Raw genomic sequence first — 14,231 nt, forward strand, 5'->3', positions numbered from 1 at the left:
TCGGGAGACCATGCGATGCACAGATGATCCCGATCCCCGTCCCGCCACCGAGACGGGCACCGATCGAGACACTCATCCTGGCACTCCTCACGCCATTCGGAGGTGTCACCGCAGAAAAAACTGCAACGTAGGGGATACTCCTCATCAGAGGTGTCCCCCCCGAGGGGCCCGGAGTACGAGGAGACACTGGTGCCCGATTCTCCTTGTCACTCCCCGATGTCCACGGACCTGGAGGCCTCCTCCTCCTCCAGCCCGTCCCACAGACCGACGCTGGCGGAACAATTGTCCTTCTCATCATTCCTCCGACAAATGGCGGAGGATCTGGATGTGACCCTTGACACGGGCTCCCGATACTCCAAAGAGTATCTGGACACCATGCATTTACCTAACCCTCCAACGGAGTCGCTTCGGCTCCCCTTGCATAAATTACTGGACCAGACCTTCATGCAGTGCTTCGAAACGCCGTATTCCATACCGGCGATCCCCAGCAAACTCGATGCTCGATACCGCATCGTGCACCATAAAGGGTTTGAGGGCCCTCAACTCTCCCACCAATCCCTACTGGTCGAGTCCTCCCTTAAACGCTCTCATCCCTCCCAGGTCTACGCCTCTGTACCGCCGGGCCGAGAGGGGAGAACGATGGACAAATTTGGTAGAAAATTCTACCAAAACTCCATGATGGCGTCACGGGTGCTAAACTACAACTTCTTTTTCTCTTCCTATCTGGAGTTCTTCTTGCCGGTGCTCCGCAAGTTCACTCCGTTCATAGACAACCAAGCTCGATTCGAGTTCGAGGAAGTGGTAGCCTCCCTCTCCCAATTACGCCTCCAGCTGATGCAATCCTCCTTCGATGCATTCGAACTCTCGGCACGCGCCACCGCAAGCGCGGTAGCTATGCGTCGCATGGCATGGCTCCGTACTATCGATATGGATCCCAACCTACAGGACAGACTCGCCAACGTACCATGTGCTGGAGCTGACCTGTTCGATGAGTCTATCGAAACTGTTACCAAGAAGCTGTCGGATCATGAAAAATCCTTTCAATCCATCCTGCGGCCCAAACCCAAACCTCAACAGTCTCGACCTTCCAGGCCACCCCTGATTTACCAGCGGCGTTACATGCCCAGACAAACGCCTGCTGCGAGACAGCCTGCGAAGAGACAACCTCCCCAGAAGTCTCAGCAAAAACCTCAGCCACCGGCTGTACCTAAGGCTCCCCAGCCCTTTTGACGCCCCCCCCGGGAGCATAACCTCGGCCTCTCCCATAGGGGGCCGCCTCCATCTTTTTTACCATCGATGGGAGGCCATAACCACGGACCTATGGGTCCTCACCATCATAAGAGAAGGATACTCTCTTCAATTCCACCGGGTCCCCCCGGACCATCCTCCAAGAGAGTATCCTTCAAGCTCGACGCAGACCGCCCTTCTTCTTCAGGAAGTCCAAACCTTACTTCAGCTTCGGGCTGTCGAGCCGGTCCCGTCAGACCAATTGAACCGAGGGTTTTACTCCCGGTACTTCCTCGTCCCGAAGAAAACGGGCGACCTGCGACCCATTTTAGACCTTCGAGCCCTCAACAAGTTCCTGGTCAAAGAGAAGTTTCGCATGTTGACTTTGGCTTCTCTATACCCCCTCCTCGAGCAGAACGACTGGTTATGCTCCCTGGATCTCAAGGAGGCCTACACTCACATCCCCATTCACCCGGCCTCCCGAAAGTTCCTCAGATTTCGGGTGGGAAATCTGCACCTACAGTATCGAGTGCTACCATTCGGCCTATCTTCGTCCCCCAGAGTCTTCACAAAGTGCCTGGTGGTAGTGGCCGCGGCACTCCGGGACAGGGGTCTACAGGTATTTCCATACCTCGACGACTGGCTCATCAAGGCCCCGTCAGCCCCAGAGGTCACTTCGGCAGCCTTGGCTACAACCTACTTCCTCCAGAATTTGGGCTTCGAGATCAACTTCTCCAAGTCTCATCTACAACCCACCCAGTCCCTCCCCTTCATCGGAGCGGTCCTGGACACCACCCGACTCCGAGCATTCCTGCCTCGGCAACGCATGGAGTCTCTTCTTCATCTCAGCCAGTCGGTGTCTACTCGCCAAACCCTACCGGCGAGACAACTGATGGTGCTCCTGGGCCATATGGCCTCCACAGTACATGTGACACCCTTTGCCAGACTCCACCTCAGGATCCCCCAGTGGACCCTGGCATCACAGTGGAATCAAACGTCCGATCCACTATCCAAACGCATCTTAGTCACACCTGCTCTTCGGCAGTCTCTACTTTGGTGGATGACCTCTTCGAATCTATCCAGAGGTTTGCTGATGCACTCTCCCCCCCATCAGAAAGTTCTCACAACCGATTCGTCGAACTACGCATGGGGGGCCCACCTGGAGGGTCTCCGCACCCAAGGATTCTGGACCAGTGCGGAAAGACTACACCAAATCAATCTACTGGAACTCAGAGCCATCTTCAATGCGCTCCAAGCTTTCCAACACCTACTCCACGACATGGTAATCCTCATTCGCACAGACAATCAGGCCGCCATGTATTATATCAACAAGCAAGGAGGCACGGGCTCGGCCCTCCTTTGCCAGGAAGCTCTACGAGTCTGGGACTGGGCGGTGCGCCACAACACCCTACTCAGAGCAGTATACATCCAGGGGGAGAACAACGTCTTAGCAGACAAACTAAGCCGTCTGCTACAACCGCACGAATGGACTCTCCATTCCAGCCCCCTTCACCAAATCTTCACGCAATGGGGGACGCCTCAGATAGACCTCTTTGCGGCTCCCCACAACGCCAAACTGCCTCAGTTTTGCTCCAGGATCTACACTCCTCATCGCCTCGAGGCAGATGCTTTTCTACTGAACTGGGGGAAACGATTTCTATATGCGTTCCCACCATTCCCGCTGATCCAGAAGACTCTGGTCAAGCTGAAACTCGAACAGGCCACCATGATCCTAATAGCTCCTCGGTGGCCCAGACAACCTTGGTTCTCCCTTCTACTTCAACTCAGCAGCAGGGAACCTGTACCACTTCCAGTGTTTCCTTCACTGCTTACTCAACATCAAAGATCACTACTTCATCCCAACCTGCAGTCTCTCCACCTGACAGCTTGGTTCCTCTCAACGTAACCCCTCACCAATTCTCACAAGAAGTGAGGGAGGTCTTGGAAGCTTCCAGGAAGCCCGCCACTCGACAATGCTACTCCCAAAAATGGACCAGATTCTCCTCATGGTGTGTTTCTAAGTCAACGGAACCTCAGCGAGCTTCCTTATCCTCCGTGCTGGACTATCTCCTACACCTATCTCAATCTGGGCTCAAGTCCACATCCATACGAGTCCACCTGAGCGCTATTGCGGCGTTCCACCAGCCCCTACAAGGGAAACCCCTCTCGGCCCATCCGGTGGTCGCCAGATTTATGAAAGGACTCTTCCATGTTAACCCTCCTCTCAAACCACCCCCAGTAGTTTGGGACCTCAATGTAGTCCTTTCCCACCTCATGAAGCCCCCGTTTGAACCACTCAACAGGGCCCCTCTGAAGTATCTCACCTGGAAAGTGCTTTTCCTTGTAGCCCTTACGTCCGCTCGCAGAGTCAGCGAACTCCAGGCATTGATGGCGGACCCACCATTCACAGTATTCCACCATGACAAGGTGGTCCTCCGCACTCACCCGAAATTCCTGCCTAAGGTGGTCTCCGAATTTCATCTCAACCAATCCATTGTACTTCCAGTATTCTTCCCTAAGCCTCATTCTCACCACGGAGAATCGGCCCTTCACACTCTAGACTGCAAACGTGCCTTGGCTTTCTACCTGGATCGCACCAAGCCACACAGAACCACTCCTCAACTTTTTGTCTCCTTCGACCCTAACAAGTTGGGAAGACCCGTATCAAAGCGCACCATCTCTAATTGGATGGCGGCTTGTATCTCTTCCTGCTATGCCCAGGCTGGATTATCACTTCCTTGTAAGGTCACAGCCCATAAGGTCAGAGCAATGGCAGCCTCAGTAGCATTCCTCAGATCAACACCAATCGAGGAAATTTGCAAGGCTGCCACCTGGTCCTCGGTTCACACATTCACCTCACATTATTGTCTGGATACCCTCTCCAGACGGGATGGACAGTTTGGCCAAACAGTATTGAAAAATTTATTCTCTTAAGTCGCCAACTCCCCCTCCATCCCACTGAGGTTAGCTTGGAGGTCACCCACTAGTGAGAATACCTGCCTGCTTGTCCTGGGATAAAGCAATGTTACTTACCGTAACAGTTGTTATCCAGGGACAGCAGGCAGCTATTCTCACGTCCCACCCACCTCCCCTGGGTTGGCTTCTCAGGCTAGCTACCTGAACTGAGGAGACACGCCCGGATCTCCGGGTAGGAAGGCACCGGCGCATGCGCGGTGCGGGCATCTAGAAACTTTAAGTTTCTACAAGCAACACGTGCTTGTGAGACGTCCGTACCGGGGCTCTGTCTGATGACATCACCCACTAGTGAGAATAGCTGCCTGCTGTCCCTGGATAACAACTGTTACGGTAAGTAACATTGCTTTTCTGTGCAGAGAAAGAATAAAAGGAAATTGAAAAAGAAGCTATTACAAAAAATAAAAATTGAATGCTTAAGAGTTTTCTTAAGGATAAGAGTGCATTTTTCTATTTTTGTTGTACTGTAAGCTTTCTGTTATGGTTATACTACAAAACATCCACATTCGTAATGATGAATTGCTTCTGTTGCCATTTTACATATTTTTGGAAGTATACTTCTCCCTCTAAATTTGTGGGTTTAGGACTCGTGACTTTGGTTATTCGCGAGTTTCTATACCCTGACCCACCCCCGCCTCCCAGACCTCTGCACACTTTACCTGAGTGATCTCCCTATGCTCCTGCCCCATGCAGAGCTGTGAACAAAAAATGGCTGCTGTGAGTTCCTGTGATGTCACGAGACTACAGCGGGAACTCATGGCAGCCATTTTTGTTCACGGTTCTGCATGGGGCAGGAGCATAGGAAGATCACTTTTGCCCAACTTCACCACTAGACCACTAGGTATGGTGTGGAGAGGTCCGGGAGGTAGGGGTGAGTCAGAGTCGGCCCTAAAGTTATTTGCGATTTTTCATATTCAGGGGCCTGCTCTGCCCCTAATCCCCACAAATTTGGAGAGGGAAGTGTAGATACACACTATAGGGCAACTTTATAAAGGACTTTTCATGCAGAAAAGACATTTTCTGAATTGCTTGATAGACCGGTATAGTTTCTTATGGAGTCAGGGAGCAAAGGATTCCCTTGACACCGGAACGGGTGGGGATTCCCTTTTCGCGTCAGTCAGTTCCTCGGCCTCAGCGTCAGGAAAGTCTCAGGCTTTTCAGGAGCTCCAATTTTGGCAGTTTCAGGTCCAATTTAGGCGGGAACCTCTTTCATTTCAGGTGACCTTCCCCTTGTTCTGGAAATACAGAGGCAGGGTATGACAGGGTCCCTTGCTGGGGCAGGGAGTCCTTTGGGGCCGCCAGGGGTCTTTCCCCCTGAATTTTTGTTAGTACTTTGTAAATCTTATGTGCTGGTGGCAGGAGATTCCGTGACCACTCTGGGAGTCTCGTGGGGGGAGGGTTTTCCCTCGATGTCTTCCGTGGCGCGGCCCCACACTGCGGCTGTTTTGCCCCCCTCTACTCCTCTCTCATCCAAATGCCCAAGGGTCTCTTGGGATGAAGATTTTTATCCAGAGGAGCATGATGACATTGATGAGGACCTGGACCCTTGGGGAGGATCCTCTTGGGGGGCTGGATTCCGCCAGAGAGGGGTTCGAGCACCCTCCAACTGGCGAAGATGCATCTGTGGTGCACATTTTTTAGCGGGAAGAGCTTCATGAGTTAATTGTGCAGGTCTCCTCGGTTTTGCACTTTGAGGACACCGTGTTGGAGCTCCCACGTATGGTGGACCCCTTGCTTAAGGGGATCCGCTCTGCTTCCCGCTCTTTTCCTATGCATCAGGATATTCGGGATATTATGCTTGCATAGTGGCAGGTGCCAGAAGTCCCTTTTCATTTCACACGCTCTATGGCCCGCCTTTATCCCATTCCTGAAGGGGATAGGGACACACTGAAGTCGCCTGTAGTGGACGCTGTGGTCTCGGCCATTTCTAAGAGGCATAGCATGTCTGATATGGAGTCCCTCCTTAAACAGAGTTTTAATGTGATAACTTTGTCGGTCCAGGCGGCGATATGTGGCGAGCTGGTGGCTCGGACGTGTTTTCGTTGGGCCCAGCATGTACTTGACAGTAAATCTGAGAATTGGAATTTGCTAAAGCAGGAAGTTACCAAAATTGAATTAGGTGCTTCTTATCGTTGGCCTTTGGAGTGGCAGCTCGCCGTACCTTGTGGCTTTGCGCTTGATCGGCAGATTCAGCATCCAAAACTAAGTTGACGAAGTTCCCTTTTAAAGGATCATTCTTGTTTGGCGAGGACCTGGACAGGTTGGTTCAGACTCTCACTGATCCCAAAGTGCCTCATTTGCCTGAGGATAGGCCTAGGCCGCTGGCTTGAGGTGGCGCTGCTCATGGGCGTGGGTGTGATTTCCGCCACTTCTGCTCTGGTAGAGGGGCTGCCTCTTTTCCATCTTCTGGGCTTTCTAGAGGCAGATTCTTCCAGCACATGCAGTCCTTTCATGGGGCCTGCCGGGGTGCAGGTAGCGCCCCCGCTGGGTCCCCTGCTGCTCGTCCTGCCCAGTGACTCCTTGCTGGCGTCCGTCTTGGTTCCGGTGGACGCCCAGCTGAGAGATTTTTATCCAAGGTGGGCAGAGATCACATCAGATTAGTGGTTTCTGGAGGTGATTTGGGACGGCTGTGCTCTGGAGTTTGCCCGTTCTTTACCAGATCGTGTTCTCGTTTCTCCCTCACAGGTAGCTTGGAAGCAGCAGGCCTTTCGCCAAACCCTCCAAAGATTGTTAGATCTCCATGCTGTGGTTCCAGTTCCCCCGCAGGAGTAGGGCACAGGTTGGTACTCTATTTTCTTTGTGGTGCCAAAGAAAGAAGGGACCTTTCTACCCATCCTGGATTTGAAGGGGGTCAACAGGGCTCTTCACGTGCCTTCCTTCTACATGGAAACTCTGCGGTCTGTGATTCTGACAGTTCAGCTGGGGGAGTTTCTGACCTCTCTAGATCTGACCGAGGCCTACTTACACATTCCTATTCGGGCCTCCCATCATCACTTCCTGCACTTTGTAATCTTGGGGCAACATTATCAGTTCTGTGCTCTTCCCTTTGGTCTGGCCACTGCTCCACAGACATCCACCAAGGTGATGGTGGTCATTGCAGTGGCGTTGCAAAAAGAGGGCATTCTTGTTCATCCCTTCCTGAACGACTGGTTGATTCGAGCCAAGTCGTTCCAGGAGAGCACCCGGGTCACGGCTCCGGTGGTGGAGTTTCTGCAGTCACTGGGATGGGTAATCAACCTTGCCAAGAACAGGTTGTCTCCATCTCAGTGCCTGGAATATCTAGGGGTGATGTTTGATACATCCTTGGGAAAGGTCTTCCTTCCAGAGGCCAGGTAAGCAAATTGAAATCTCAGATTCGCCTACTTATGGTGTCCCGGTGTCCTCGGGCGCAGGATTTCTTCCAAGTGTTGGGGTTGATGGAGGCTTCCCTCGATGTCGTGAGGTAGTTGCTGGCCCACATGCATCCTCTTCAGTATGCTCTTCTTCGGAGGTGGTCACCTCAGAGGTACAGTCTGGATCACCCTATTCCATTTCTGGGCTTAGCTCGGGGCAGTCTTCATTGGTGGCTCCAGACCCCCCATCTTGTACAAGGGGTGAGTCTGGATCAGCCGAAGTGGACGGTTCTGCTCATGGATGCCAGTCTTCTCAGTTGGGGAGCTCAGTATCTAGGTCACTCAGCTCAGGGCACCTGGTCCATGGAGGAGGATTCTTGGTTGATAAGTGTCTTTGAAACCAGAGCCATCCGTCTGGCACTGTTAGCCTTCCAGTCTTTTCTGATGGGCAAGTCAGTCAGGGTTCTTTCAGACAGTGCAACGGCGGTGGCCTATGTCAATCACCAGGGGGGGCACCAGGAGCACTTTGGTGGCACAGGAGGCGACACTGCTCATGGCCTGGTCGGAGTCGCACCTTCAAGAAATATCAGCATCCCACATAGTCGGAGTGGAGAATGTTCAAGTGACTTCCTCAGCGTCACATGCTAGATCCCAGAGAGTGGTGTCTAAGCCCAGCGGCCTTTCAGTTGATAGTGCAGTCTTGGGGTCAGCCCCTCATGGACCTGATAACCAAAGGTGTCAACGACAAACACCCCGCTTCTTCAGTAGTCGCAGGGACGGTCAGGCTGTGGGCCTGGATACTCTGGTTTAACCATGGCCGACGGAGAGGCTATTATATGTGTTCCCTCCGTGGCCATTAGTGGGCAGAGTACTTCTCTGCATAATTCACCATCCGGGCCTCATAGTTCTGGTAGCTCCGGATTGGCCTCGATGATCGTGGTACGCGGATCTGGTGAGGCATCTGGTGGTGGATCCTCTTCCTCTGCCTCTCTTGGATGACCTTTTAACTCATGGTTCCATTACAATGTTCGATCTGGATCCCTTTTGTCTTACAACTTGGCTCTTGAAAGGGGTCGCCTAGGTAAGAAGGGGTATTCAGATAAGGTGATCTCAACTCTCTTGGGGTCCCGGAGGCTTTCCACCTATCAGGCTTATGTGAGAGTTTGGCGTCTATTTGAGGAGTGGTGTGATGCACGTGGAGTGGTCTCTTTCACCCTTCCTTGCCTAACATCTTAAAGTTCTTGCAGGATGGCCTGGATAGGGGATTGGCTTGGTCTTCTCTCCAGGTTCAGCTTGTGGCTTGTCAGCCTTTCGGGAGTTAGTGAAAGGTCAGTGTTTGACTGCCATTCCTGATGTGATTCGCTTTTTGTGGGCGGCCAAGTTGCTCAGGTCTCCCGTGCGGCCCTCTGTTCCTTCTTAGGATCTGAATCTGGCTCTGTCAGTTCTAGTGTGCCCTCCTTTTGAACCGTTGGGTGACTGTTCTTTGAAGGACTTTAATCTTAAAGTGGTCTTCTTGGTGGCCATTACTTCAGCTAGACGTGTTTCTGAGCTGCAGGTTTTCTCTTGTAGGATTCCCTTCTTGGAGTTTTCTAGGGAGCAGGTTGTCTTGAGGCCTGTTCCTTCCTTTCTGCCAAAAGTAGTTTCTCCTTTTCATGTCAATCAATCTGTAGTCCACCCAGTGTTGGGTAGTTGGGAGGCCTCTTCTGAGCAAAGACAGCTGTGCAAGTTGGATGTCAGTCGTGTCCTTCGTTCTTATGTGCAGAGGACCCAGGAGATCAGGAAATTAGATCATCTCTTTGTCTTTCTAGCGGGTCCTCGTAAGGGGGATGGCGCTTCTAAGGCTACTATTGCATGCTGGACCAAGGAGACTCTTGCTTCTGCTTATCTTCTGAAGAAGAAGCCTGTTCCAGAATTTCTCAAGGCTCATTCCACTAGGGGTCAGGCAGCTTCTTAGGCTGAATCTTCTCTAGTGTCTCCAGTGGATATTTGCAAGGCTGCAGTCTGGTCTTCTCTGCATTCCTTTGTCAGACACTACCGTGTAGATGTTCAAGCGCATCGGGATGCGGTATTTGGTGAATGTGTTCTGGTGTTGGCCCTTTGGGGGTCCCACCCTTGATGGATACTGCTTTGGTACGTCCCATCCGTAAGGAACTATACCAGTCTATCAAGCGATACAGAAGGAGAAATTAGGTTCTTACCTGTTAATTTTCTTTCTGTTAGCTTGTAGACCGGTATAGTTCCCCACCCTATTTGTCTTTATGCGGTGATTGCGGGTTCTTGCTTGCATGCAGATTTTGAATTTTTCTGCGGGTTCTAGTATTTTCTAGGGCCGGGGAGAAGTAAGAACAACGGCTATGGCTTAGCTGGTGAGCTGTGGGGATGTTTTCTATATCAGGCTTAAGTTCTACACATGTTCCAACAGTAGTTTATAAGTATTTGTTGTTTTTCTTCACTCCTGTTCAGAGTGTGTTATACTGTTTTCAGTAAAGAATTTTCCTAGGTTCTGCTTTACTATTCGGCAGACTGGATTAGTAGAGGGGAAGCTGTACTGATGTACAAGTTTGATCTCAGTCTCCACCTGCTGGTGCAGTGAGGTATAATACCCATCCATAAGGAACTAGACCAGTCTACAAGCTAACAGAAAGAAAATTAGCAGGTAAGAACCTAATTTCCCCTTATAAAATCTCCCTGTGGTATGTATACACAGTGGTCCCAATATTCAGAGTGATTTAGCTGGCTGCTGACTGGTTAAATTGCTTGGTTGGAGCTTGCCACTAATATTCAGTAGCACTTAACTGGCTAAATGCCCCTAACTATTCTGGTTCATGCCAAATTCAGAGAGTCTGCATTTGGTTGCTTAAGTGCTGATATTCGGCCCTTTAATGGCCAGGTTTACTACGTAAATGAGACTGCATACAATTATGTCCTATTTTAATCAGTAACCTCTGGCTGTTTAAGAGATGAATATTAATAAATAATCAGATAGCCAAAGCCCGCACAGGTCTCTTTTTAAATAGCTGGGAATAATGATATCTGTGATGAACAAAATGCTCACTGCCTGATGGCTGAATTGACCCCAGTATTTTTAGAAAAAAATTATTAATGAGGGTACTAGTAAACTGAACATGTAGGAGTAAAGTAGAAAGTCATGAGCATCATAGATGTTACAACTTATACACATTTCTCTTGATTTCACTCAGTGATAAAACACTCCCTGGTTTATATTACTTAAATGTCATAACAATAAAGGATTCAGTTTAGCCCACACTTACCATAAAATGCTTATACATATCTATTCCAAATAAAGTCTCTCTCTCTCTCTCTCCTCTCTGAGTGGAAGCCTCTTACCATGGCCCAAAGTAAGATGCCTGCTGCTCTGCCTCTTGGCTGGTGTCTTTCCCTCAATGATGCATCCTTCTGATTCTGTTGAAAGCTGGAGATATTCAGCTGACTGGTATCCAGGAAACCCCTTTGATTTTGAGCTCACAGGCTGTAATCTCTTTTGCCTGACATTGTTTGTTTTTTAGCCAGTACATGATTGTAAAGAGTGCAGCTTATCATGCATCTCCTTCTGACACATGACCTTATTTGCAGAGATGCTTCCAGGAGCCTGTCTAAGTCAAGTGAGAACTGCACCTTTTTATTTGAATGTTCAAATTCACATGACAGTGTTTTATACCCAGCCCAGTGCCTGAAGAAGTAATACTGTGGCTTACTGAAAGTTGCTTTTTATTGCTGAAGGAAGATAGATTTGTGAGCATCCGAAGTTTGTTTAAAATGAGCATAGTATATAGAAATATTTTTGTTTTATCTTATCTTTTCCATTTTAGGTCCCAAACTTTATAAGGAACCAAGCAGTAAATCAAACAAGCATATTATTCATAATGCAATATCCCATTGCTGCCTAGCTGGTAAAGTGAATGAACCACAGAAGAATTCAATATTGGAGGTAAGTACAAGAACACTGTATTACCAATTGCATACCACTGACATGGGGTCTGAATAGCTACTATACTTGTAGGGTAATATATATTCTCAAATGAGGGTTATATTCCACAGAATTTTGGTTTTGTTGTTTTCAGATTTGCTAGGGGTAAGAAAATTGCATCGTAAAACCATAAGGTCAATCAAGATAGTGGATCAACTGCAAATATAAATTTATATGTATATGAAGAATGCATATTCTTAAGTGGTTTTTATTTAAATTGGGGGGGGGGGGGTTGTGTTAACTGGACTAGACAATCTTCTGTAGTTCTAGTGTGCTTCAGATTATTTCTGAAAATGTAAGAGTAAACATTTATATGGCAAGTTAATTTGAACAATACTTAACACATTTATGCCAAAATTTTTCAATGCAGGAACTAGAAAAATGTGATTCAAACCACTACATCATTTTGTTTCGTGATGCGGGCTGTCAGTTTCGAGCACTTTATTCCTACTACCCTGATTCCGAAGAAATCTACAAGCTAACTGGAATGGGGCCAAAGAGCATCACTAAGAAAATGATTGACAAGCTTTACAAATATAGCTCAGACAGAAAACAGTTTAATGTGATCCCAGCCAAGACTATGTCTGTCAGTGTGGATGCCCTGACTATTCATAATCATTTGTGGCAAGCCAAGCGACCCCCAGTGCCAAAGAAGAATTTGTCTCTCAAATAGCATTGAATTTATTGAGAGGAGAATCTGGAGTGTTTTCAATTAAGAAGCAGTGCTCACTTTCTTGGGAGGGGAGGATTGCTCGCTCTGTCCCCTTCCTCTAGCAGGTATAAAATGTGCAAATCTACAAACTACATTTTTTTTCTAAAAGATTTTTTTTATCCTAAAACCATGGATGCAACAAGAGATGAATGAAGAATGTCTGTGTTCCTTTTAATAATTGATAAATTTGTTGTGTTGGCTGATCGCTAACTACTGAGGAGGGACTGAGCTTACAGAAAGAATTTCTAACCAGAGGATTTACTTTTACTTGAAACACTTTGTATGAAATGTGGAAAAATTTTACTTAGTTTCTTCCACGAAACTGTGGATCTTGAAACACTAGTACAACTGAAATAAAAACGGAGTTGCGGTGACACATACTTTGGGGAATAGAGCTATATTTGAGATCTTTTGATGGGGGATGACAGAAATAAAAGTCTAACATAAAAGGATGTATTTACTGCCAATGTTTTAAGTTCAACTGTTGGGAATAAGGGAAGGGAAAGACATTTATTGCTGCTCTGAGCAAAAGTTCACTTTTTGTTTACTTCTGGTACTGAAAAAAGTTACAAAATCTGTCCTTGAATTGATGGGATGTGAAAAAAATGGAAGTTGAGGATTAAACCATGAAATTTTCCTGGTATGAAATCATGAAGGGGTATATATGGAAACACATATGATGGCACTGTTTAAACTTGCTTCTCCCAAAAATAAGGCAGACTGAACAAATCATATCAGGCTCTTATCTGAATGTTGTAGAGCTTACGCTTTTACGACAGATTAGTCCTGATCAGGCAGGTTGCGGTAGTGGTAAAACACATCTACTCAGCACGCTACTTGTATACATACATATATTTTAAAAAAAAATTATATATATATATATATACATGGTGCACTTGAAGATCAGTCCTTTCTAATGGATTTGTTATATCATGCAGTGTAATCTTAATGTTCTTGATTTGTATGTCATTTTATTTTGAATGAGCAGTTTGCTCCAAAAAGAGAATGCAAGTTCACAGATTTATTTTTTTTTAATTTGTCAATTATTTAATATATTCAGTCTTTGGTTCTTTGTTGCTTTATTAAAAACAGATGTTTTTAATCAAATTTTGCAATTGTGTTTTTCAATGACTAAACATATTATGTTCTGACTTCTTTACCCATTTTCAACAGACCTTTATTTCAGCAGACTAGGCTTTATTTGGTGTTACATTTTTTCTATATAACATCCTCTTTTAATGTCTACAGTATGTTAGATTTCACCATAATTGTATACTTTAGGTTATGTTAGTTGGATACAATTTTGAGTTTGGCACTACTTCTGAAGGGTCTCATACTTTGCAACCTGACTTTTTGTTACTTGAACGTTTTCTTGGTATTGAAGGGGGAGGGCAGTGCCATGATGGATTAAGCTCCAAGAACAGTAAATTGGTGACTATAAATTCTAAAATGTTTAAAAAAATGGGGTGGGTTATGAGCTACTCCTCTAAGGATGAAGAGTTGATGGTAAATTATATAAAGTTGTCAGAGTGAGCTGAAAGTCTTCTTTTGCAATTTTTCAATTCTCCCATTTTAAAATATTTTTAAAATGTAATATATATCTTGATTTGGATAGGTAATTACATGTAAATAACTTTGGGCTTTCATTTCTGAAGTGCTAAGGATTATCAGAATAGTCTCGAGTATAAGTTTTCCTTATGCTTTTCATGGTTGTGCTATCCTCTTCAATGTATGTTTATTATATACCATATTTATTTTTTGAAAGCACTGAAGTTTAATAAAAATCATTTTTTATATTTCTGTACTTAATTTTGTTCTGTGCATATGTTGATTCCTTATGATATTTCATGCAGGTGAAAGAACTGGTAGTGCTTAAGTTTCTAAAGGATGTAAGTTTATATCCTTATATTTCTCAGTTGTGCTCTGATGGTTTTTGCTGGCCCAGTTTGCTAGATGAATCTTATTTTTCTTTCTCAGTGAACTGTCTTCTGACACTTTA

General features: G+C 46.9%; 1 protein-coding gene across 4 annotated transcripts in view; it reads left to right on the plus strand.

Annotated features, from left to right (window-relative positions):
* The window catches only part of CAMSAP1 (calmodulin regulated spectrin associated protein 1), a 170,166-nt gene extending 156,827 nt beyond the window's left edge, over nucleotides 1-13,339 (plus strand). For all 4 annotated transcript variants that reach the window (XM_033960900.1, XM_033960901.1, XM_033960899.1 and 1 more), the window contains 2 exons: nucleotides 11,363-11,481; nucleotides 11,891-13,339. In XM_033960900.1, the coding sequence (XP_033816791.1) occupies nucleotides 11,363-11,481; nucleotides 11,891-12,193 (422 nt within the window). In that variant the 3' untranslated portion in view covers nucleotides 12,194-13,339. The remainder of the gene's footprint in view (nucleotides 1-11,362; nucleotides 11,482-11,890) is intronic.
* The last annotated feature ends 892 nt before the right edge of the window (nucleotides 13,340-14,231 follow it).

The sequence above is a fragment of the Geotrypetes seraphini genome, chromosome 10 (genome assembly GCF_902459505.1).
Source record: "Geotrypetes seraphini chromosome 10, aGeoSer1.1, whole genome shotgun sequence".
NCBI classification, from domain to species: domain Eukaryota; kingdom Metazoa; phylum Chordata; class Amphibia; order Gymnophiona; family Dermophiidae; genus Geotrypetes; species Geotrypetes seraphini.